This window comes from Neoarthrinium moseri (assembly GCF_022829205.1).
Source record: "Neoarthrinium moseri strain CBS 164.80 chromosome Unknown scaffold7_Wmoseri_CBS_16480, whole genome shotgun sequence".
In the NCBI taxonomy this organism is placed as follows: Eukaryota; Fungi; Ascomycota; class Sordariomycetes; order Amphisphaeriales; family Apiosporaceae; genus Neoarthrinium; species Neoarthrinium moseri.
The window spans coordinates 780390-805512 of record NW_026055121.1 but is presented as its reverse complement, the minus strand read 5'-3'; the positions used below and the strand labels follow the sequence as shown (position 1 = coordinate 805512).

The 25123-nt window shown below is 51.4% G+C and overlaps 9 protein-coding genes across 9 annotated transcripts; 4 read left to right on the top strand and 5 right to left on the bottom strand.

The window, feature by feature from the left end:
* Positions 1–2310: 2310 nt before the first annotated feature.
* Positions 2311–3264, top strand: JN550_003194 (uncharacterized protein; the record flags this gene model as incomplete). The annotated part of the gene is made up of 1 exon (XM_049314571.1): positions 2311–3264. One exon carries the CDS (start codon positions 2311–2313, stop codon positions 3262–3264), a length of 954 nt encoding a protein of 317 aa, XP_049175029.1.
* A 718-nt stretch (positions 3265–3982) lies between these two features.
* JN550_003193 (uncharacterized protein) lies at positions 3983–4992 on the top strand (the record flags this gene model as incomplete). Its single annotated transcript, XM_049314570.1, has 2 exons — positions 3983–4075; positions 4135–4992. 2 exons carry the CDS (start codon positions 3983–3985, stop codon positions 4990–4992), a joined length of 951 nt encoding a protein of 316 aa, XP_049175028.1.
* Positions 4993–7722: 2730 nt separating this feature from the next.
* On the top strand, positions 7723–8698 carry JN550_003192 (uncharacterized protein; the record flags this gene model as incomplete). The annotated part of the gene is made up of 2 exons (XM_049314569.1): positions 7723–8097; positions 8189–8698. The coding sequence occupies 2 exons, from the start codon at positions 7723–7725 to the stop codon at positions 8696–8698; spliced, it is 885 nt and encodes a 294-aa protein (XP_049175027.1).
* A 1136-nt stretch (positions 8699–9834) lies between these two features.
* On the top strand, positions 9835–10713 carry JN550_003191 (uncharacterized protein; the record flags this gene model as incomplete). Its single annotated transcript, XM_049314568.1, has 3 exons — positions 9835–9952; positions 10013–10175; positions 10236–10713. The coding sequence occupies 3 exons, from the start codon at positions 9835–9837 to the stop codon at positions 10711–10713; spliced, it is 759 nt and encodes a 252-aa protein (XP_049175026.1).
* Positions 10714–11042: 329 nt separating this feature from the next.
* On the bottom strand, positions 11043–12293 carry JN550_003190 (uncharacterized protein; the record flags this gene model as incomplete). The annotated part of the gene is made up of 1 exon (XM_049314567.1): positions 11043–12293. The coding sequence occupies one exon, from the start codon at positions 12291–12293 to the stop codon at positions 11043–11045; it is 1251 nt and encodes a 416-aa protein (XP_049175025.1).
* A 797-nt stretch (positions 12294–13090) lies between these two features.
* JN550_003189 (uncharacterized protein) lies at positions 13091–14230 on the bottom strand (the record flags this gene model as incomplete). Its single annotated transcript, XM_049314566.1, has 1 exon — positions 13091–14230. One exon carries the CDS (start codon positions 14228–14230, stop codon positions 13091–13093), a length of 1140 nt encoding a protein of 379 aa, XP_049175024.1.
* A 741-nt stretch (positions 14231–14971) lies between these two features.
* JN550_003188 (uncharacterized protein) lies at positions 14972–16247 on the bottom strand (the record flags this gene model as incomplete). The annotated part of the gene is made up of 4 exons (XM_049314565.1): positions 14972–15009; positions 15065–15237; positions 15292–15365; positions 15498–16247. 4 exons carry the CDS (start codon positions 16245–16247, stop codon positions 14972–14974), a joined length of 1035 nt encoding a protein of 344 aa, XP_049175023.1.
* Positions 16248–20383: 4136 nt separating this feature from the next.
* Positions 20384–22137, bottom strand: JN550_003187 (uncharacterized protein; the record flags this gene model as incomplete). The annotated part of the gene is made up of 3 exons (XM_049314564.1): positions 20384–21443; positions 21510–21833; positions 21896–22137. The coding sequence occupies 3 exons, from the start codon at positions 22135–22137 to the stop codon at positions 20384–20386; spliced, it is 1626 nt and encodes a 541-aa protein (XP_049175022.1).
* Positions 22138–23124: 987 nt separating this feature from the next.
* On the bottom strand, positions 23125–24918 carry JN550_003186 (uncharacterized protein; the record flags this gene model as incomplete). Its single annotated transcript, XM_049314563.1, has 3 exons — positions 23125–23276; positions 23410–24687; positions 24753–24918. 3 exons carry the CDS (start codon positions 24916–24918, stop codon positions 23125–23127), a joined length of 1596 nt encoding a protein of 531 aa, XP_049175021.1.
* Positions 24919–25123: the final 205 nt, after the last annotated feature.

Here is a 25123-nt window from a genome sequence, read left to right as displayed (position 1 = left end):
GTTGCCTACGACCCTGTGCCAAGTTTTGCATGGCTTGTCAGCGCTTGGAGCATTCCAGTCCATCGCTCCCTCCTCGTTTGTGTAACTTGCCATGGCCTTTTCAATGCAGAAATGTATAAAATAGCTAGAAAACCTTCGCGAACTTGAAAGAATGAGGCGTTCTGGCTATGGGTAGACGAAGTGCGCCTGCTTTATGTTTGTTCTCCGCAAGGCTTTGGAGCCTGCCCCGTCCACCCGGTCCTGCCACGGAGTACCACAAGAGAATGGGAATTGAATGCAAGGTGTTGGTGATGAAAGAGTGTGTTACATTGCAGAGATTGTTGCCCTTGCGTACAATCTCAAGTTACGCAGCATTGCTTCCCCCCCACCCCCTTTCAACCTAGTACAAATCGGCTGGATGCACCGATATGCTTACGTACTCAAGTGGTCAACACAGCAGGCTGAAGAAGGGAAGTATAGAGTTTCTGCTGCACACGATAATGAAAACCATCCCTTTCTGATCTTGGGATCATGATGCAGCATGGTCAGCAGTCTTCACTCGAGCGGCCTGGAGGGGCATTTAGTGTAGAGGACTACATGCGAGATGTGCTCTAGGGGGAGGGACAATTCCGACGGAGGAGTACCGACCCAGACCGAAGCAAAGAACGGAACATTGATAATTGTGATCATGCTACAAGCCTGAGGTCGTGATCATAATTTTGCACTGCTGGATATAGAGATACTGCTGTACCAATATACGCACTTCAGTACGCAAAGAATATATGTTTGCATATATATCTCGCCTATGATTAAGATATAGGCGAGACCTCTCCCCAGCTCAAGTACTTCATGGCACGAACTAAAATCAATACACCTTGGCAGCCGCATATGTCGTCCGGTTCAAGAGCTTATGCGCACCAAATCTTGGCAAGTGTGCATGAGAGGCGACATTATGGAATATATGGCGTAATAATAGCTGTGACAGAATGCGTGACTAGTGATATTTGAGCCTGAGCCTGAGTTCCGTGATGAGGCCCGTAAAAAGGCGGCACCATATGTACCACGCGTTTCACACAATGCTAGGTCAAACCTGATTTCTCATCCAGCAAGTACTGGTCATCTGGATGTGTATATCATCCTTTTGTGCCATCCACTAGGATTGGATTGTCACGGCAGTGTATTAGGTTTACAGAAGGTCCGGTGAGACACCGAAGAGGGTCCGCTATATAATCCCCATCTTGTCCCTTCTCCTTGAAATGGGGCAAGATTCAGTCTCTTCTTGAATTGAACCATACGTTTGGACTTCTGATTATACCTGACCTCACAATCCCCTTGACAATTATCCAGGCTTATTCCAGGCAGAGCGCTCACTCAGTAAGTCTTTGGACAGTTGAATGATATAAGAGTATTATCAAGTCCTAGCAGAGGAGGCCTCCACTCTACAAAAGGATTGGTTCATGGTAAGAACAGAGAAACCTAGTCCCGTTGCGTACCTTCAATATCATGTTGAACCTTTTCAGCTGTTGAATCTACCTTCAAATTAAAGCAAATACCATCGTCATATTGCTGCTCTACCAGATAAGCTAATGTTTTGTCAGAGATTTTCACTTCCAGAGCTCCCAACGTGGGGGTCAATTTCCATGTGACCTGCCAAATTTCCCTCTTCACCAACAATTCGATCACTCAAATAGTGTTCGAAGTCTTGAGCATCAAGTCCAATGTTCAGGTCAGGGACCGTAAAGCCCAAGATACAAGAGCTACGGCCTGGGAGAAAGCACTCAACGAATGTTGTTGCAATCCTATCTCTGAAGGACGTCTACGAAGGAGTTCGAAATCGGGCTCGGGTTTCTGGTTCATGAGAGACTTTGGAACTCTAACGTTAAAATTGCCCCGAACACCGGATCTCAATTTTTTTATTGGACACTAAAGTGCGTAAATAGACGTAGTACACAGAAAGGAAAAGTAAAATAATTATCAGAAAGCTAGATTTTATGAGTTACGTTGGAATACGCTGCAGTCCCGTGGCTACTTAATCTGATGGGGTCATGTGCGCATGATGTGTGTGAGTTTGCTGGCTCGAGAAAAATATATAAAGCCTGCAGCGTCGTCGCTGTTGAAGATCCCCTCTATCACATTCTCAGGACAGATCCTGAAACTAACCGCCACCCAAGAACTCAATATATCGCAACACCCCAGCACTCTAACGACTACCTGGGCCTCCGATCTCTTCCTATCGATCATCATTGAAACTCCAAAACCATTAAGATATATCTTTGCAGCAAACTTGCACGCCATAGCTAGCCTAAATCTAGCTACGTTAATCTATTCCTAATGGACTATACTAAAGCTACGACGGCCCGCAACATGGCAACTTCAACCCACGCTAGGATAACTCCTACTTGCACCGACGCCACCGAACACAACCTCAAAGGCAACAACCACCTGAACACTATCGATGAATCCCTGCTAGCTGCTCCTTGGGCCTTCCAATCTCCAGATGTCAACAAGAAAGAATCTAAATTTGAAGCAGCAGGGGACCCTAACAAAAGCAATATCCAGGAGGAATGCGGCCCAGACCAAAATAATGACATCGATGCTGAGGAGAAAGATGATATCAGGGAAATGTATGATATAGCGAGAAAGACGAAGTATGTGTACAACTACGACAACTACGACGTGAACTCGGACCCATATTGGGACGACCCCGAGGAATCAGACATGGCATACGCCAGAGCAACTTTCGGGCCTTTCTTCGACGTGCAATCAGGCAGAAACGCCTTGCATCGCGCTCGCAAGGAGCGTCCGTTATACAAGGCCGAGTGCCAGCGCGCCCGAGCTCGCGCTGCAGAAAATATAAGAAACGGACTTACCAGCGGCGGGCGTCCCAAGAAACCCCTTGCACTTCAGATGTGCGAAGATGCCGAAATCCTAGTCGCTCGGCTACGCCAAGAGCGTATTGCACGTTGGGGTGAACAACCCACAGAGACCTCTGACAGGCTCCGTTATCTCCGTGCCCTCAAGCGCCGCCTCACTTCGACGAAGTCCCAGTCTACCACAAAGGCACTCAAATCCACCGTCAAGGCCCCCAAACGCCGCTATCAAGAAATCAGCACCGACCATTCTGATGAGGCAATTCATAATGCCTTGAAGAAGGGTAAAACAACCGGGGACGCCCACGAGGACTGCGCCCTCAAAAGCAATGATAAGCCTCGTGGATACGGCGCGGCGTCTCGTGTTACGCCAGCACGTCGTGTCCACTGTGAGGAAAAGAAAGACAGAGACTGACTTGAGAACTGGTAGAGTTCAGAAATACTTGACAGAGACATTAGTGAGAGGCCTATTCGTAACCGTCAATGGTTGGGCTCTGTGCTAAATGGTTGGGCCAACACGGAAATAGGAGGTATGAAACTGGTCCAGCAGCGGAAGTCTTGTACGTAAAGCTTATAGAAAAATTGCGAACTTGTAACATAAAAATTGGCAGCCTTGTTGAAACTTGTGATTAACTAATAGAATCTTCTTACATTTGTTGGAATAAATCTATAGTGGTAAAGTCGCAGTAGTAGATAGGTACGGCGCCAGTCATTTCAGTCCGCCGTGGGGGCGCTCACTGAGGACGCTAGAAACCCCCTGTCTCTCCCTACCGCCGGCGGGACGCGCCGCACGTAGGGCTGCCTAGCTTCGCCGGAACTTCCCCGCAAGACCCTTAAAATGCCGAAGAGCAGACTCTCCATCAGAGACGATGGGTCCCGAAAGTGGTGACTGAGCAATATACTGTTGACGCTATACACAGTCCTGTGACTTGAGAGCCGCTGGCCTGTACCCTACGATCAAACAAAACTGCAAACGCCCGCGAGCGTTCGACGGAGGCGCACCGGACTCGGCGGGGTCTTGAGGCTTTTATCACGTGTGCTGACAACGCACTGGGTGCGTTATCCACGCTGTAGCAGTGATATCTTCCCAGCTTCACTTTTGCGTCTTTACATTACAGCATCGTAATCTCAAAATGGCTTCGGAAGGACCGGTACTTATCCAATGGATCGTTGACACGCGCAGTCTGTGGCCCGAGGCCACAAAGACTGCGCAGCTTGAGGACGTGGTGAGCAGGCTTATCTCCCACACCGGCTTGGTCATGCCGATAGTAACTCATTTTCCAAGGCGCCGCAATATCTCGCGCTCCTGACACCAGAAGAACGGACAGGCGTACTAAAGTACTACTTTGTCCGCGACGCCAAGATGTCCCTTGCGTCCCAGCTACTGAAGCACTACGTCGTTAGCAAAACCCAGGGAATTCCCTGGGCATCGACCAAGCTAACGCGCGACTCGCACAAGAAGCCGATCTACCTGAGCCCGTCCGGGGAGCAGCCGGTCTATTTCAACGTATCGCACCAGGCGGGTATCGTGGCGCTGACTGCCGTGACGGACTACCCCGCTGGCTTCGGCCCGGTCGACGTCGGCGTGGACGTCGTCTGCGTGAACGAGCGCGCAGATCGGGACCATAAAATGATCCAGACGCAGGGCTGGGGAACATTCGTCGATATGCATGCCGACGTCTTTGGGCGTTCCGAGGCTGCGGATCTGAAGGATGTCTCACTAGCAGGACAGCCGCGTCATATCATCGATGCCAATTTGAGGAAGTTCTACGCGTTATGGTGTCTGCGCGAGGCGTACGTCAAGATGACTGGCGAGGCCTTGCTGGCCGAATGGCTGAACGATCTCGAGTTCAAATCCTTGAGAGCACCAGTGCCGGCGCTTAACGAGGTCCAAACGGCTGGAGACGCACAGGACACAATCATCAGGGAACACGAGGTGTTGTTTAAGGGGAAGAAAGTCGACGACGCAAATATATGCCTTAGATCCCTTGGAAAGGACTATATGACATGCACAGCAGTCAGAACGCCCAAAGCAAAGGATGACGCGCTCCGCTGGGACTTTGGGCCGTTTGAGACGATTGATATCAGCATCATATTGGAACATGCGGAGACAATGGGAAGCCTTCAAGGGTCGGGATTGTGAACAGATTTGGTTATCTGGATGGAACGGGCATCGCATTTGGCGGCCGCCGCTCGTCAGGCTCTCCGACTTCCTTCCCGTATTGCCAACGGAGCTGGACTGGGCAGACGACCCCCCTTACACGAATCCCTGGTTTCATTATCAAAGGGAATCATATCATGTTTTGAGCGAACTATTGACACCCCCAAAATAGCCTAGAGTGATCAATACGACCAGGAAACCCCGTTTTATGCTACCTGTAGATCCTCAGCCATAGTCCATGTCGTAACACTCCGTCGTAAGTTCTTGTGTAAGTTTCGGTCTTCGGCATTACTCTTGGTCGGGCTCATTGGATGAAGTACGACAACAGGCCACGTCTTACACTGGCCGGTGCAGATCGGCTAGAATCACCACCGCCTTCGTCATATGGAGTCGGGACAACAGTTTGGAATGACTGCCCAGAAGCCGCAGACAGTACTATCACATCTCGCTCATGCCCCACCAGGATGGCCTTGAGTACTTCTGCCGCTATTCCCGACGGTGCCAACCTGGGGCGGATCCGTCAGCACTTCATACCATGAAAGGCAGTTCAGGTATGTCGAACCATGTTCTTCGTGTTGGTACATATAATAACCGATGTGCGATATGACCACTGATGATAAGCGGCAGAACGTAGAGGTGGCACAACTCCAGAGTAAGATAGGCGTTCGTCAGGGACAATAGTTACTACTAGCCAATGAAATATCATGGGTGACATGAGAACTTTCGCATGGAAGGATCCAACAGTCGGGATCCTTGCCAACTGCAGCCTGTAATACGTGTTTGCTGGGGTCGAATGCAGGGCAATCAGGGGTTTCCTCCAGGAACAGCTGCTTCAAGATACCATGGCTGTCGATTGGACGATACCCAAAGTACGCTGCATCAGAAACACGACCTATCATGCGGCGCAAGCTGGATGAATTGATGCTTCATACTACGGTAGAAGAACATGTTTGGATATATCCAAGGCCTTCAGCTCACCTATCAGTACATACCGAGTGAGCCCACCTAGTCGCGGTGAGATCCGAGCTTCTTGAAGTTGTGGTTCATTCAGCGGGCCAAGATTTTGCTGACCATTACGTCCGCTTTCGAGCGTGAGACCAGGGATGCTCTCGATGCAGGATATGTCCAGCTAGAGACAGAAGGAGGTTGCTTGATCCTTGTGCGTGTCTCTCCACGCCGCATTCCACCGGCAACACGTGCTTGTTCACAGCATGGATCTGGTCACATACCTATAAGGGTGTGCTTAAAAGCGGCAGCAATCGTGATTTGTCGTGTGCCTCGTGTGCAGTAGCCGAAGCTAACCTGAGGGTGTAAGGACATAGCGCGAACCCTTGGCCTCTAAGTACTCTAGCAAGCTAAGGTACCCCAGCTGCAAGTCGGCAAGCCAACCGACAGGTAGTTAAGTTGAGATGCGCTCGAGCGCGCTCGGGGCTCCGCTCTTATCTCATGCAATTTGAGACTACTGATTGCTGCGCGAACCGAATCACTTCGACAGTAGCCTCGTGTTGGGTATAAGCTGTGGTGTCCTCGGAAGAAACCCTCCTGTGACTAGTTTGTTTGAATAGGAATTAGCGTGTGTAGGATTTCTTTCTGCGGTGCTGTACCTTGTACTCCCGTAGCAGCCATCGGACAAAACATGATGGGATATCGCGACGTGGTTTATCGGCAGATGTCTATCCCTGGGTTTCCAGAGATTTGGATCAATGATCGTCAAACCCCTGACAAGCGACCTGTGTTCCTTGCTGTCTTGGCTCTTGGCTTAAGCAGTATTGAACGCCTTGGCGCTTTATTCATGCTGATCATACTGTAGGACTCTTACATGCAGCCTATGCAATCCCACCAATTGCGATCGGATCCACGATGGAGGTGATTTCGGTTCTTCATGGCTTCTGTTTCTTTTCCTGTCATGTCAGGTCAAATGCAGTGAAGCAAATGGATCCCTGTTACTGGGGACACAGCCAACACGGTGAGCTATTGCTCACCGATACCGTGGTAATTGTCTTAGATTTAAACACGTCGCCCATAGAGAGGTGCGATTCATGCAGTCAGCACCCGTTTGGTTGACCGGTCGCCCAAATATAACGTACTAGTAGCTAATTAGACCCAAGAGCCTCGCAATGATTGAGTACGGCTGGTCATATGTGCACCCAACACGTCGGGTCGGAAGGAATGATGGGCCAGCTAGCGAGCAGCCCCGAAGCCTCATTTCGCGGTTCAGTTGTGAACCTTGTGTAAAAGGCACATGGACAGGGTTGTTGATTGGGCCAAAGCAACCCCCGACCGTCAAAATATGACCGATCAAAGGCCCAACGGATAACCTAATTCGGCCGGTCAGAGAACACACCACTTAGGGTTCGTCGAGGCAAAATTATTACATGGGAATGAGTATTGAATTACGACCAATTTGAAGGAGAACTTCTAGTCCGCCTACTGGACCATCTCGTATGAAGCCCCCGTCGATATGCAGTCATGCCAGACTCCGGTGAAGGAGCGGACCCATGATGGGCCAGTATAAATGTAGACTTGGATCAAGTGGTCGCAGTAGCTGAGCGACTGGCTATGATGGACATTGTCAGCGAAAGACCGTGGCACGACCTCATAAGATTGTGACTATATATTCATTTGCAATCGCCCAGAGTCGCCGAGCCAGGCTAGCAGCATATCCTATTGCCATTCAAACTTCCTCACAATCCAATAGAGCAGCCTTACGAGATGGCAATCGAATCAGCAATCCTCACCGAATATGCTGCGGTGATAAGCACGGGCTATCCCATGGAGTCCAAATCGCCACGCGCAGAAACGGAGAGAATTACCTTGGCAAACAGCATCAACTACGGGCCGTGTTCGGGGCCCGACGGCACGGGAAAGCTGCTGGCGCAAATCAAGGCCCGCGCCATAACCCTGCTCGATGGGACTTGGCACAAGCGTCAAGTACGATGGGTACAGAATGATTGGGATGTGTTAGAGGGCCAGTCCAAGGGGTATAACACCCACGCCCTGATGATCAGTTGCGGCACCGTCACGATTGATAGAGCGGCGTTTGGTGATCGAAGAGTTCTGCTGATCTGGAACAAAAACACGAAGGCAGTCGGTTCCCCTTCTGATAGTTGTGAGACGAAACACGTCGCAGACATCATCCTCTTACTCTTTTCTATGCACTAACCTGGTCATCTTCCAGTGGCAATTACCTAAAGGCCGCAAGAATGTCCACGAAGATCTCGCCGCTGCGGCATTCCGCGAAACCACCGAGGAGACCGGCGTGGCCGTGCGGCCTCTCTACCTGAGGTTTAGGACTAGGTTTACGCTGCCGGACGACGGACAGGAGGGCGTCGCGAAGAAGCTGCGACAAAGACTGGGAGACTCTCTCAACGATAGAAGATTGAACGAGAGTGGGATTGCAAATTTGCTAAACAAGGATACGTTCTACTTCAGCCAGTATCCTGACCCGGCGACGGGGGCGATGCGGCATATCTATTGGTACGCCGCAAGGCCAGAGAGGGGCACGGTGTCGGACGTTACACTGATGGGCAAGGAAGATGCTCAGGTGATGAGGGCACAGTGGTTCCCAGCGGGTGAAGCAGTGGACAGGCTGAAGATGTCTGTGGAACGGGACGCCGTCGCGTTGGCGGTTCACTATGCGGAGCAGATGACTGATGAAGAGTGGAGATACTCATTCGATTTGGAATAGAACAGACAGAAAAGTACGACCATCGATGAAATTCAACAGAATTAGTAGTATCCCAAGCCCTTGCGGCTCCAAGATCTGAACTGAAGAGTCTCCGGATCCGTTGACAACGCTCAGTCTTTGTTGGATCATGATGCGGTATATGAGGTCAGGCCAGTGATTGCTTGGGTGCCTCAAAGATAGATGGTTTACTAAGACGGTACAATCTCTACAGAGCAGTGGTGAGTAACCAGCATTTTCTGCAAGGTAGCATAGTGCTTTCGAACACTATGTCCCGGATGTATCTAAGTAGGTTCGGGATTCGAACGGAAGGGAAGCGATAGTGAGTGTTTGGTTCATTAATATTGTCGACGGGTAACTTCGCTAGCTCGGTCAAGTAAAGTGGAACCCTATCTCATTGCCCTCAAAGGCTCACTCGCCTTCTTAGGTAAGTTTTCGTCGTGGTTGACCCAAGTAGGTGCTTAATTCAAGAGGGAGGTAGGTACGTGTTGTAGTCGAGCCGGCCCGCGGGATCCGAAAGGGTGTAGGGACTTACTCCGCACACGTTCCTAGACGAATACACGCGCGGACACGTCCTTATTTGAGGGATGCAGGTCTTGGGGCCTAACTGACGGACATGAACTTTCCCGGTGGCTGCTTGTTAGGGCCAGGTTAGAATAGGAGAGCGCAAGACAAGATAGTTGATGCATGACATCATCAGCAACCCCGCCATAGTTACTATTCACATCATTGACGTGAAGCTACCCCTCCTCAGAGCCGGGGAACTGCAAGCTGAACCCGCGCTATCTAGCCGATATCAGGGCGACAAACAAATGACAACTAATCCTCTCTGGGGCAATGAGGGCCGTTCTGTCGATTTGTGTTGTAAATCTACCTGTAATTAGACTTTAGTTGCCCTGTCTAGCGTCGTCATGTCGTTCTCCAAGCACCTGCAAGTCCCGACCAGAGCATTTGCGTCAGGCCGCCGCCAACTCTTAACTCCGTCCGCGATCCCGACTTCTTCCTCCATCACAGCCCAACCACACTCCACTGCGACAGCAACTTCAAGTCAATCCCAGAGCCCGAGAACGTGTTGCAACCAATCCACATCCCAATTGAACCGTAGCTTGACCAACCCAAGATTTGCACAAGCCGCCAAGATGTCTACTATGCCTGCTTCCCACGGCCATTCCGAGGCCTGCTGTAACATCCCGCCCGTTGTTTCCAAGGGCTACGACGCGAAAGGCACCTATGAGGAGCTCGGCGGATTCAAGACCTGTGAGTTCAACGCTGCGGACTGTTGGCCTTTGCGATACTTACCCAGTACAGACGTCACAGGGCCCAAGGAAGCTACCAAGGGCATTCTCACCATCTTCGATATTTTCGGCTACTATCCTCAAACCCTGCAGGGCGCGGACATCCTTAGCACCTCAGATTCGAAGCAGAAGTACAGGGTGTTCATACCGGACTGGTTCAATGGCGAGCCATGCCCCATGGAGATGTAAGTCTGCCGCATTGGCTTACATATATGCGTGCAACATCTCCCTAACCCTGCTCGCAGCTTTCCCCCTGACACCGAGGAGAAGCAGAAGAAGCTTGGCGCCTTCTTCCAGAAGAATTCTCCTCCCAGCGTGGCAGAGAAGGTCCCCGGGTACATCAAGGATGTCACTTCCAAGTACCCCGAGATCAAGGAGTGGGCCATCGTTGGCTTTTGCTGGGGCGGCAAGGTAGTCTCGCTCGTGACTTCGTCCTCGGACACCATATTCAAGGCCGGCATCGAGGCTCACCCTGCGATGGTGGCGCCCGAGGATGCCAAGAACATCAAGATCCCACTTGCCCTGCTGGCCTCGAAGGATGAGCCGGCTGACGACGTCAAGAAGTTCGAAGATAACTTGACGGGACCCAAGCATGTCGAGATCTTCGGGGATCAAATCCACGGATGGATGGCTGCTCGCTCTGATCTGGAGGACCCGCGGGTGAAGGAGGAGTATATCCGTGGCTACGAGACGGCACTCAAATTCCTGTCCAAGCACCTATAAAGAGGAGACTTGTGGTAAAAGGCCGAGAGCGAGCTCTAGGAAAAGTAGAGCGGAAAGCTAGAAGGAATATCAAATACTTTATGTTGCTCAGGTGAAATGCACGATAATCCTCTGCTCGGTTTTGTCCGCAAATGTATTGAATGAACATATGTTGCCCGTATGTTGAAAGGTCTATTTTTATAGCACAATCCATATCCAAGCAGGTGATGCGTAAGCCATCTTGCCAGGAGAACGATGTTCAATGCCAATATTGTAGGCAACATTGTTCACAAGGAATGGAACGCGATTTCCAGTGGATCTCAACATCTGTGAATACGTTATTACCCTGTTTAGTCGCGCTCCACGGCTTGAGACACTTCTCCAGATCCACTTAGATTACCATCCGTCATTCTCATCCCCTGCAACATCTCGTTAACACTCCGAGTCTCGCCGCTCCCATCGGGCTTCCCTTCTGCCACGCACTTGTCGATCGTGGGCGCCGGCGGCGCGGCTTCATCTACCAGCTTCTCGAACTTTACCACGGCCCACTCCTGACTCAAGGCGGTCTTCCAGGCTCCCATCTCGCGCGACCGACTCGGGATGATGTTGCCGAAGCGGTCCCGGCGCTCCCACTTCTGCTGCTGCATGCGGACGAGCTCGGCCGAGTGCGGCGCCAGAATGCTGATGCGCGTCACCGAGTACCAACCGGCGAACGCGAAGACGTTCTTGGTGATGTGCTTGCGCTCCGCAAAGACAGCAATCGGCGCGTGTGGACCAGGGTTGTAGTCGATCGGTGCTATGCCTGGGAACGTGGGCATCTTATCCGCGTCGATATCCGACACTGGGATGGTCTTGGTATCTGACGGTCTGGTTGGGATTTCTGATCTTGACTCCGAGGAGGGCCCCTCAGTTTGGCGGATATCGGTGGGTGCGTCGTTTGCACTTGAGGCTTGCGCTTCCCCGGTGTTATGGTCGACAACGGAAAACTCCTTGTCTCCAGGGGAGGTATCCTGAGACTCATTTGGAACCCTACGAGCCGTGCTCGCATCTGTGTATCCCTCCACATCGAGCCCCTTTTGGGCATCGGGAGATACCTCAGTATTGGAGTTCTTTCGTCGCACTGGCGTATCCCAGGGGCCTCTCTTCTCTTTTTGAGTTGCGTATTCTGGTAAAAGGCCCAACGCAGTCTTGGCGAATACAATGCCATCGCTGGCCCATCGGGGGTTCGCGCCAGTGAACAGCAGCATATACGACAGCTTATCAGGCTGCGCGACTGAACTATGAAAGGTGGATGATTTGATGCGGTCAAAACTCTCGCCTTCGTCCCCCTCTGAGCCTGGCTTCGACCAAAAGTGTTGAGTGATGTCCCGTGCGTGAAAGACGTCTGCATCGTCAACAGGTGGTTCCCTGGTGAACAGTCTGCCAGTCCCTCGTCCTCGTCGATATCCTCTGCGATCAGGCCGTTGCCCACGTCCGCCTCTGTGGCTGTAGTGGGACTGGTTAGGAGAAGGGCCACCCAGAGGGCCATCGTCGCCAGCTAGACCACCTGCTGGGCTGCCGGCGGCCTGAGAGCGTCGATGGGGTGGGACATATGAAGACATATCCGCAGCTGAAGCTAGACGCCGAATCTAGAGGTCTGCATTCATAAGGATCAGAGACTGATGCAGTGCAATCTGCGTAGCTCGAACTCTGGTTGAGAAGTCAGAGTTGGTGACACAACCCCAATGGATGCCCTATTTGCTGATCATGTGGGGCTGAAATAGCAAACGGAGAGGCGACCAAATACAGCCACTTTTGCTCCACGGTGTCGTCAGGTACGTATAACCCTTTTGGCTATTATAGGCCCAATAGCAGGTCGAGGAATATCCTAGCTTTAGGAATGTGCTTGGTTGTTATAATTCGTACTCATTCGTTTAAAAAGCCAACTACTGATGTTTCCCTATGCCTGTCACACTGCCCAAGACGATGGTGCTTGCAGAGCCTGCCACTACACTACAACCATTCAGAACAGCCTCCTTCATTATCATGTTGAAACGAACTTCCGGAAGGGTTTACACAATGCGACCTGTGCAGTGTTTGAGGTTTTTTGAACATCTAGTTGCGTCAGGTATACACGAGCTCCGCTGCAGCAGCAGGATCAAGTAGTTTGATGCTATAATTCACTTGCCAGGCGCGAACAAGTAAATGAACGTGTACCAAACTCTTTACATCTTGTGCTACACGCATTACATCGCAGGAAATAAGCAAGCCTGTTTCGCTAGGCATTCGCGATTTATTTATGTCATTGACCGATGACACACACTTGCAGGGTCGGCAGAGCACCTCCTTGTACTTCTATTGTACAATTTCAATTATACCTGGTCTTACATAAATCTACACTTTATACTCTTGATACAGTTCATGCCTTGCCTGTGCCAGTAACAAGAAGTACCACACTTCCTAACTGCCGTCTAAGGTCTTCTTTCTCGACATCGTGGGTATCCTCAACCTCACCCCAGTTTCCTATCTGCCAGTCGACCTCCAAGCTAGCAGCCTTAGCCGCCTCTTCGACGCCGAACTTCCTCTCGGCTCCGCTCGCGCCATCGCCAACTCCAGCGCCAACAGGCCCTTCGCTCCATTCAACGACAAGGCGCACCGCGCCCAGGAGGCCCTTTCCGGCCAGAACACCTCGTTCCAGCCCGGCAAGCTCCCAAGAGCTCAGCCCCATGACCCAGCCCTGCACAATCTGTCTCGTCACCTCGCTTTGTTTCTTGGGCATGATGCTTTCACCGTCCAAGACGGGTTCGATCTCGACGCCAGGCCAGACTCGACTTCTTAGGAACCCAACGATGTCTTCTGCGGCTCTCATTTGCTTCTCTCTCAAAGTCTCCTGGCCCTCCACAAAGTCATGCTTCCCCGGCGGCGGAGCCCAGCAGAGCAGCGAGTCCGTCTCGAGATACCTCATCACCGTCCTCGTTATGCCAGCTCTGATCGTCTCGCCCACCGAAGAGTCGTTCTTGGGCGGCGCCGCATCTTCCTCGGCAATGTCAATTGCCCTGCATACCAAGCTCGTTAACGGGATCAGGTGCGACTTGGTCGCCTGCTGAGCCGAGATGAGCATATCCCATTCCAGCGCGATTGCGCTGGCGAGCATCGGCTTGCTCAGCGGCAGGCGGACGATCTCCTTGGTGGTCGGGTGGCGCAGCGGGCGGGCGTCGAGGTGGACCTCCCATGCGCCGTCGACCTCGCGGACGCAGACATCCTTCCAGAAGCGCTTGCGCAGGGGCTGCGACTGGCCGGACTTGTTCCTGGTGGAGGCGCGGATCTCTTGGGCGGCGCTCAGGAGCGCGGCCTGCTTCTTGCGTCGCGCGAGGCGCTGCGACACGCTGTCGGCTGCTGGGACGGGAGGCTCCGGCGGCGGACCGGAGCCGTGGATCGGGGAGACGGTGGCCGGGGTGGTGGGCGTGGAGTGGATCTGGCGAGGCAGGACGGCGGTCGAGGACGACAGGAGCGGCCTCCTCGACGCCAGGCGGAGGGCTATTCGTGCGGAGGGCTGCATGTTTGATTTGGGTTTCGACGTCGTCGACGCTGGTCAAGTGAAGTCTCGATGGTTGAATATTTCTTATCCACGTCAACGATAAGATAATCTGATCTAGGGGCGATGGCGCCGCTGGCCCAAGCTCCCCCACTAAAGGTCTGGCGGTCTGACAGGGGGGTCCGTAGCGATCAATTCGTTCTTGGCCCCTTTGCCTTTGCACTTGGCTATAACTCAGGCACCAAGTGCCGCGATCTTCAATAACGACATAGGTCTTGATGCGGCTCAAGCCCAAGCCCAAGCCCAAGCCCAGACACTCTGTCTCCAAGGGAGTCTTGTCGTTACGAGATCGAATTGGGTGCTTCCGTCTTTTCCAACAATGGTTGGATCATGCTGTTGCTGTAGCCAACTCCGCCCTAACCAAATCTGTATCAGGAAAGGTCGACTGTCTATTGAGGGTACTGTTGGGGCCCAAGTCATCCATGGGTGGGTGTATTTAAACTGTTTCCTCCCTCGTCTCTACCTCAGTCCACTCACTCAATGGGCTACGCATCTGAGCTCACAGACTATCATTAACAGCGCACGGCGCGCCAACGGTGCTTTTGATCAGTCTATATCACTATTCTAATTGAAGGGCCGAAGAGACGAAGGCTTGCAACCCTCGCCTTTCCAAACAACTAATTACACAGCGCAGTGACCCGAATGCTTGGTTCTCAAACTCTTTGGCTATTGATCGACTGATATGCCCGAGTCACAAGGCATTAGCTAAGTAGCCATGGCCATGCCCGGAATGTCAGCCAGCCCTACAAGATGGTCAGCCCGGTGGTTCAATCATCATATTCAGAAACCAGGACTTACATCCATCAATATCTTCTTTGACGACTGGTGACTTGGTACACTTCATAGCCTCCTCGGAAGACTGAGACTTCAGCGTACTGCATTCGGAGCCGTTGCAACGGGCATCCATCGCACGTTGGAGGGAATCGCCTTCCCACCCAAACACGTAGTCACCATGCTGAGAATATCCATCTCTGAGTATTTCCATCAGTTTCGGGATCGACTCAAGGTGCTGGTAAGAGACTTACTTATCATTGGTGCTCCAGACGAACGGCTGTGAACCATCCTCGGGCCACAATTCCTTCTTGTTGAATGGTCGAGTCTAGAGCATTACATATATTCAGCCCCAAGGTTCATTTGAACATCCCATTGAAAATGATCCAAGACCATAACAGTCTCTGCTCAGCCGTTTCGATACCCAGCGGAACTCGGAGGAGAAATTGATCATACTTACGTCCCACATGACTTCAAACATCACCTGAGGTATCTTTACAGGGTGGCTTGCTGGGCAGTTACCCGATGCCCCTACCGCCGTCTCGGAAGATCCTGAGCTTGGATAGGCCACATGACTTCTGTGGTCGGCGCTATCCAAATTCTTACCGTCCCAACAGGTGGGAAAGGTGATGACCGAACGAATACCACCGGCGCAGAAGCCTTTGGGCAAGACTTGGCTGTCTGGAGCCCCGCAGTTTATGTTCTTGTTATCTCCTGATGCCGGCATACAACGGTGGCATACCTTGCGTGCGGTGCCTGGCGAGCGGAGTAAGGCATCTCCAACAAGCATACGGAAGCCGGGCCTGAAGGCGGTGACGTTTGTCTGCGCATTGGGCGCCGGGATGTAATACACCGTAATGCCGCCGTCAGCAGTGAGACCTTCGCTGGCATATTGAGGCACGCGTTTATAGGTGCCATTGCGTGCTCTGAAATATAAGACCGCGGTCCAGTAGTTGGAAAAGTCTTCCGAGAAAGTGCAACTGGTGCAAGAAGAGCCTTTGGGTAAGTCGTGAGTTGCTGGATCCATGGACGCATTGAACGAATTACCGCCGACGATTTGGTGAACATGTGGCGAAGGTATAAGGCCTGGGTTTACCAAAGGATCTAGACGCTCGACCACAAGCTGCGAGCAACTGAATCGCAACATTGGCATCATCTGGCTAGAGCCATGGCCGGCGAGGAATGACACGATCAGAGCCTTCCAATACATCTTGCACGCAATATCTCTGCCAGTGCTAAGTTTCAGAGGAAAGACTGATCAGTCGCAGTATAACCGATTTCGAATATGTGAATACATGGAGCTGCTATCATTTAGGCCATAGCCGTGCTTATATACCGATAGCCGCTGATCTTCAGTTGTCCGATCTCAAATTGCTTGCATATTGAAACATTTAGCCGGGTATGGACATACGGACCTATTCGCGAAGCGAATGTAGCCGCAAGCGCCCGTCCAACCCCAACCTACTTATTATCCTATCTTACCAATCATAGTCAAGCTCGCCGGCATATGCTCTAAGCAGATTATAGTGTGATGTGCGGTTGGCTCGGCACTGCGCACATGTAAGTGTGCCCGTAACATTAATTCCCTCGCAAGTTGTGCCTTTTGCACTTTTCGGTGCCGAGATTGCTTGCAGAGACGCATACATGTAGGATGTTGAACTAAGAGAGCACATTGCTTATCAGGTTTTTGTTTTCTGTCAACCTCCATCCCCATCGTCCCCTCCCCAGCGGGCCCTGGAATGGGTTGGAGGGGGTTTCTTCTTCTTCTACTTCTTCCCCTTCCTGGTGGCTCACTTCATGAATCAATGAAGTAGATCGCTATGCCGCATTTGATACTGCCAGGAATCATTATAACACACATCTATCCCGGAACCATATTCGACCGAAGTTGGACCCTGTTCATCTACGGACATTTACATGATAAGAATGATATACCTTCGAGTCCGGCAACCTATACAGTTCAATTAGAGATAAATAGTTGGTTTTCGTAAGATGCTGCTAGGAAATCGGTTCTTAACTTTGCCTGCGGCTTTGAAGAAAGATCTGGGGTACCAGAGCTTAGCGAAAAGGACATTGAAAAAATAAACACTACTGATAAACAGGTTTGTATCATTGTGTAGAGGAATTGTGCTGAAGGTTTGGTGCTCCGGTAAAGATCTCAGCTTTTGCAGCTAACTCTCGAATGCAATCCAGTTTCAATTGATCACCTTTTCTACAATAATGGACTACTTCGAGAGTAACTCGCCTGGTGAGGGCTCTAAAGTCGGGAGGTTGTTAGTAAGCGCGGGTTCCACTATCGTAGGTCAAAATAGATCCGATCCTCAGAACAAAGTGCGCACTTGCTAAGAAAGAGGTGTTGTGGTGGGAAACTAGGGCGTTGAGACGTTGGAAATGGTAATCCAGGATAATAGGTCCTCGAAGTTGGCTAATATGATACTAAAGGTGCTGCTCTCAGCTCATTAGTGAAAAATATTAATCCTGTGCCCGAAGGCTGGAAAGCGAGAACGACAGCCCTGGATCTATTAGCTAATTATGAAGCTGAAATCACTTCCTGAAGTGCAACCTGGTTTAAGAAATCTTGTGATGGGTTACGACTACGCTCATAAGCTAACTGTCATCTTTGATCTAAGCCATTAAGGTTGTGCAGTGTAAGCACTATCATGTGGAGTGGGGTGTAGAGGACCGACGCCGACTCAGTGTAGTTCTTTCGGCCATAAGCCTCCCAAGTCTATGGGTTTACTTGGCAACAAGCTGGAGTGGAAGGTGACAATGCCACGGACTTACCCAGACGTCAAGCAACGAACTGGTCCGTGAAGAGCAGACTGATAAGAATCATGCAATAGTTCGAGCCAGACGAATTAACCACAACAGGGACACAATGCAATATAGCACGGAATATGAGATGACATGTGAGACGTTCTAGAATCGCGTGTACGTCAGAACTAGTCACGATACTCTTTTTTTCAGGTACTCTATGATGAGGCTACGGCCGGCCGTGCGTCGCGGCCAAAACCTTCAAACAGGAGTTCTCCCATGAACATTGCCGACAAGCCGCTTCTGCGCATTCTCGATTAGATGCTTCAGATGCTAGCGGATCGCATTTATTTAGCCAATGGCATGTGATTTCCTAAGCAGCCAGCGCCTCTAGTTATGGCTCTAAAGGGCAATTGTGCTGCCCAATTGGCTCGCGGTTCGAGCCGTGGCGGTTGCAAGTACACCAGAAAACCTTCCCTTTACACCAAATCATATTCAGTATAGCTTCACAATTTCCGAAACTCAATCCATGATCAAGAAGTTGTTCGTTGAACCTTGCCCACATCCGCCGGCTTCAAGCGTCGGGGGGCCCTCCGCACTCTGTACTTCAGCTCGATTGGTCACTCGTCGGGTTCCTGGACTCGGACAGACATCCGCCGCGAGCAGGCTTCTCTCGTGAATCTGCGAAAGGCAGTCGACTGCAAGACGAACCTTTTGGATTTTGTGGTCAAATCCTCGCGCTTGCATTATAATTCCAAATTGTCGTTGGGAAGGCATATGCTGCCGCCTTCACCGCGGCTCATCTGACTTCGCAACCAAATTCTAGCTGACTGAAGTCAAGACTTGTCCCCATAACGTTGCCAAGAGCCCAAATCAATTGAACCGACGAATTCCTCGTTGCCATGGGACAGTCAAAGCAAGGTGCCGTCTGGGCCGTATTGTTCATCACGTTCGCTTTAGCAACTATGTGCCTTGGGCTACGACTTTTTAGTCGATACTTGAAAAGCACACGCCTTTGGTGGGATGACTACTTTGCCATAAGTAGTTATGTATGTTTCTTTGTACCTTTACAACGCAAGACATCTCTCTGACCTATCTCAGGCCGTCTCATTCATGTGGCTCATTGCGTGTCCATTTTGTATGGCCACTGATATCTTGGTAATACAGCTTGGTATCTTCTACTGACTTGTCACGCAACAGGGATCGAAAGGGGCCTTGGTATACATATTGAAGACATCAAATGGCTTTCATTAGAGCAAACGATCAAGACGTCCCTAATCTTCCTTTTTGCTGGAGAGTTCGTCTATACATTTGCGATATTCTTTGCAACCATGTCCATACTTTGCCTTTACTGTATGTTGAACCATCCATGGAACCGCCTGATAGTAGCTGATCGATATCGTTAGGGAGACTCTTTAGCATTACTAATATCCGTGTTCCTGTCCAAATCCTGATGGCCGTAACTGTTATCTGGCTGGCGATAAGAGCAAGTTCTTTGTTACGTATATTGAGTGATACAGCACTAAATCGTCCGCAGATTTTCATGAACATATTCCACTGTGTCCCTGTACAGGCTTTCTGGGAAGTGGAACTACCTGGGGCATTCTGTGCTATTCCTGATAGAAGCTTCTTTTTGGGAACTCTCTCAGTCCATTTAGTCATGGATATATTGCTTCTGACCTTGCCCATTGTAGAAATACGGAAGTTAAGGCTTCGCAGATTGGAAATGATCGGCGTAATGCTTTTGTTCATGGCTGGCATTTTGTAAGCACAATTCCATTACCTAAGATATCCAAAAAATTGACCTCAAAAGTACTTGTACAGCTGCAATTGCCATCATTGCAACCGCTGCGACATATGATCCATCATCGTTAGATTTCACATGGAATATCGCAGACATCGTCATATGGGCCATTGTGGAAGTGAACATGGTCACTGTTTCGGGTACGTTAAAGATAACACTCCACTGATCAAGACAAGGTTATAGATTACTTACTGTCGAGCAGCATGCTTTCCGATTATGCGACCCGCATTGATGTATGTACTGCGCCGCCTGGCCCCTGGAATATTCAAAGAGGAGTCATATAGTTCCGCAAACCCCAACGTTCCACGCACTGCAGGTTGGGCGACTTGGAGGCGAAAGCGGCAAGCAAGAGACACTGAGAGCAAAACGCTGGTTGACACTTTGATTACAAGTCAACTTACATCACTTCCAATTAGCAGCTACAGCACTGAAACGGCCATATTGACAAGGAATTCAACAATTACAGACAAACGGGTATTAGACCAAAAGAGATATGCAATACGCCCTATCAGTTCTGCTGATGGAAGGAGAGAAGGATGGCTACGCCCAGCGATGTACCGTCAAGAGCGGAATACGACGGAAATAATCACACCAGACAGGATCTGGGATGGTTGTAGGCGACATCTCACACCCGATGACCGGCGACTACCTACGGACTTGAACGTTGAAATTCCTAGTCCACGGTTGTCTATGAGACTAGGAGACACATATTCTTCGGTCAACTCGGTATAAAATGGATCAACTTGAGCTTTTACTATGTTAGTGGAAGAGGAGAGACGCTGATAGCCTCAGAACGCGCCTTGCCCGGGTGATGGATCATTCACAATAGGGCATGCAGCATCATACACCTGAGGATCCACGAACACCGGCTGTAGGTTGTTTTCTAGCGCCAACTCAACCAAAGTTTCCCGTGAGGTCTCATATGATGGCCAACCGTACTCAGCTAGCCCCTGCACAGGGTCTCGTGCAAAAGCAGCCCAAGCACCCATCATGTATGCCGAGACGGCATCCTCGTCAGCAGAGTTTGGGACCCCCGAAACGTCTTGCCCTGTGCCGAAGACCATCTCGACATCAGAGCCGTGATAAGCACCGCTACCCCTGGCCCCGAGACCCGCGGTACTGTTGTAGAGGCGCAGGTTGTCCCAATCCCCATGATACCTGTACCTCCAAGTCGGTACACCGCGTGCAACTCGATACTGTGCCGAAGATCCTGTCGGGCAGGTGAACGCACGCTGGTTGTAAAGGTCCCATTGCGACTCTGTCAAATTTACCCTGGCGGCCCAGGCTGAGAGCTTGTACCATCCGGCTTCAAAGTCTGCATTCCCAAGTAGATACGGTGTTTCAAAGAAAGATCCATTCTCTGCTAGGGTCTGATAGTTGCCAAACACTAGCTCGTCATCTACCGTTGGATGAAATGTAGCCTGGGCAAGGGCGATGGTCGGCAGTGCTGGCACCTTTGCCGCTGCTGCCAGTATTGCCGATGAGTTGGCCTGACGAACACAATTCACCACCGTGTCGGAGTCGTCATCGGGTCCACCACAACCAACAGCCTGCGAAACATTGAAGAAAATTCTCTGCGCATACTCCTGGGAGTTTGGGTTGAAGCTGAGAGAGGTTCCTGAGTGGGAGATCAGTCCTGCCACAATAGGTTCATCCTTCCATGCGAACGAGTAATAGTCCACCGATGCACCGCCTGCACTCTGTCCGAATATGGTGATGCGAGACGGATCGCCGCCAAAGCCTGCGATATTATCTCGCGTCCACTCTACAACAGATCGATGGTCACGCAGGGCGGCGTTTTGTGGCAAGCCCGGCGCCCCTGAGAAACCGAATATTCCAAGGCGGTAGCTGTAATGCTAGGGTCAGCTGGGATTTCTAGTTTTGAGTACTATTCCAAGGTGACAGGATACTTACTTCGGCGTCACCACAACGACATCCTCGGCAGCCGAGAGATACTGCCCATTATAGAAGGGGCTGTGCGGGCCAGGTATAGTAAATCCTACAACAGTCAGGGAAGTCCGGATAAAGATGGCAGGGTACTCACGGCCACCATGAAACCAAATGAGCACCGGCTTATTGGCTGATGGAGTCGGAGATTTCGTCCAGATGTTCAACATGAGACAGTCCTCGCTTGATGGATTCCCGTTCTGCGCAGCAAAGTTTTTCCAAACGTGGAGGCCCGACGGTTCCGAGAAGTTCGGAAAGGAGCTAACAGGAGGCTTGATAGATAGGCAGTCCCTGGATCATGCATCTGTTAGTACCATCAATACCTAGACTACAGCAACCAACAAGTTACTTACGGTGCCCAATTTGACGCCTCATACACAGTTCCCTCTGGTGCGAGGTACCGTTCGGGCGGAGCAAAACGCAAGTCACCAACCGGCGCCTTCGCGTAACGGATGCCCAAGAACTCCGTGACCTCAGATCTGTTCGCGGCCGAGTGTCCAATAATGAGACCGCTTGTGGTATTAATGGATGGTGATGTTGCGCATGTGGCCAGGGTGCCGGTCAAGAGTGATGTCACGGCTATGGCCGCCGTCATGATGGCGGACATCGTTACGTCTGATGATAATTGCTCTGAGGCTGAAGGCAGACGAGGGTTTCGGCAGAGGAAGATCATGAGCAGCAACGAATGGCAGAACAGTTCCGCCGCCGCATACCGCGACCCGCCATCCGACGACGCACACCACCGATAGCGCGCAAATCCGGGGGTAGGAGCCATTGGCCAATGAACATCTACTATGCGTTACCCATATAGATTAGTGGTGTGGGGTATTTCGGTGCTCCAATTGGTAGGCCCTCGAAGACACGCCTTAAATGGCAAAGCGTAGTATCACTCTCCACGCTCCCGAGCATCACCAAGGCCAACCTTGATGCCTATTGGAACTTTGAGTTCTGACTCAAACATGTAATTGCGCTTCTAGATGCGTTCTGTAGTATGACTTCTGGCAAAGGACGGTCCAAACAAGTAACCGGATACTTCACTATACGGCCTATGTACGAGTGAAGGTCCAAATTCGCTGGTAATGGGGGATGAATTATTAGGTGCTAAATGTCTTTCTGAACATTTCTAGTTGCACATTATGGACTAGTATTCCAATATCTCACCTCAGACTCACCCAGTAGGGCTCTACATTTCTTTACTTTTCACTGGTATGTATCGCTTATGCGTCGGACTCAAAATGGATACAACGAATTGCATAGTTTCTCAATGAGCATATCACCATGAAGGCAAGCTATCTCAGGAGAATGTCAAGTAGTATAGGTGAAGTGACGGTGCCGTTTCAGCAGGCATTTGCGTGCGGAGACGCACTGAGGCAAGCATCAGTCCTGGTCCCAGTTTTCAACTCCTCGCTTCGGCAGCAGTCCGCTTGTGATACAGAAGCTCTGGTCTTCTCTCGCTTTGATATCGCAATCAGCTTTCTTCCTTGTCATCACCACGTATAGCCGGGTACCAACCGAGGCATTGAATCATGCATTATGGAATAGATTAAATATCATAATGGCCATCCGTAGCCTGAGAAGTTCACTATTTCTCCTCGCCAGCAATCTGAACATGCTCCTCCCATAGCCTAACCCGCACCCCTTTCCCAGGACGTCCAACGATCTCCGCTTCGTGGTATTGCGCATCCCAGTCCCCGCAATACTCCAGACGATCATACTTCTGCAATATCCGCACCACTACATGGCCTCTTATTAGCAAGCATTCTTTGTCAAACGCATATAAACGCAGCTTTCCACCACTCAGGGAAGGTTGCATCGCCCTCAACAAAGAGAAAAAGATGGGAAAGGAAACTGGAGACAAGAGACTCACCACAATACGCCATCTCCGTCAGAGCGAAATTTTGCCCGACGCAGATCCTCGGCCCCCCATTGAACGGGACATAATTCCAGGCCCTCGGTGTCCAGACCTCCCAGCGCTCAGGCGCAAAGACGGCCGGGTCGGGCAGCGGCTCGCCCCTGTCGTCGATCTGCGGATACAAGCTGGGACACCGCTGCATGCTGAAGGTCGAGTAGACGACGGTGTCGCCCTCGACGACGCCGACGTCCGGCCCGCCCGCAGGGTTCGGCAGCGTCGCGTCCTCGAGCGCCGTGCGCAGGTTGTACGGCACAGCCGGGTAGAGGCGCAGGGTCTCGTTGAGCACGTGGCGGAGGTACACCATGCCCTTGAGGTCGTCGTACGTGGGGGCGCGCGAGCGGCCGACGGCGTCGATGACCTCACGGCGCAGCCGCTGGAACGCGTCCGGGTGCCGGCTCAGCTCGAGGAAGGCCCAGCTCAGCGTCGCGGCCGTGGTGTCGCGGCCGGCCAGCAGCACGGCGACGATCTGGTCGCGCAGCACCCGCGGGTCGCGCGTGTAGCGCGCTATGCTGTGTAGGAACGTGAAGCCGCGGTCCGAGTTCTCGAGCTTTTCCAATTCGTCGTGCGGGAGCGCCAGCGCGGCATCGATGTATGGCATGACAAAGCGGTCGATGGCGCGGATGCCACGGTGGTAGCGGCGCCGGGGAATTAGGGACTCGAGAGGCCCCAACATGGTCAAATAGGTCTGAATGCTCTGGACTTCGTTGAAGGCTTCTGCAAACTCGGCCCGTGGGTTATCGAGCGAGCCGACGGCGGCTCCAAGGAGGAAGTCGGTGGTGACGTCGAGGGTCATACGGTACAAGAGGTCCATCAGCTCGACCTCCTTTACCGGACCGGCACCGCCCTCGGCAATCTTGCCCAGCAGACCATCCTGGCCTACCCAACGTTCGAAGGTATGCAGGTCGCTGACGCGGTCCTTGATGAACATAGGCCTGATCAGGCTCCTTGAATCGTGCCAAAGGCTCCCATCAGTCGTGAAGATGCTGTCGCCAAGAAAGGGGCGCCACAGCTCGTGGAACTGCTGACCCTTTCCGAACGAGGTAAATTTCGAGGTCAGGATGGTCTTGATATGGTCCGGGTCCCGCGTAATCAGATACCGCTGACCGGGCCTGACCTGGAGCTCCACGATGTCACCGAAATGGGATGGTTTGGCGCGGCTGAACATGCTCTCAAAGTACTCGGTCAATGTGTGCTTCATCTGCGCGCGTGCGCAGTATAAGAGCCATAATGTGCCTACGCGTCGGGTGTCATTGGAGACATTCTCAACCTGGTTTGACAAAAGATAGTGATGGGCATACCGGTGATGGGATTTCCAGCAAGCACGGGCGCTCTCACGCCCCCTGTTTTGCGGATGCGAAGCTCATGCCGCGTGTATTGAATGAGATAATAGACCACGCTCAGCACCAAGAAGACTGCAGTGCCGAGAGCCAGATTTGGGGCACTAAGGGATATTTGCGTCAACATTATGTCAGTCTGAATCTGATCATAGCTGTATCCTGTTAGTTTTCTACGTATGGATTATGCAGAGTTTCCTGTCATTGATAAGTGTCACGCAGCATGCGTACGAAGATCTGAAGGGGTGGTGAAGTTACAAGCTTACCAAATATAAAGAGCCTATCATCTACCTATGTATACCCAACGGGCATCACTACATCGACGATCTAAATTC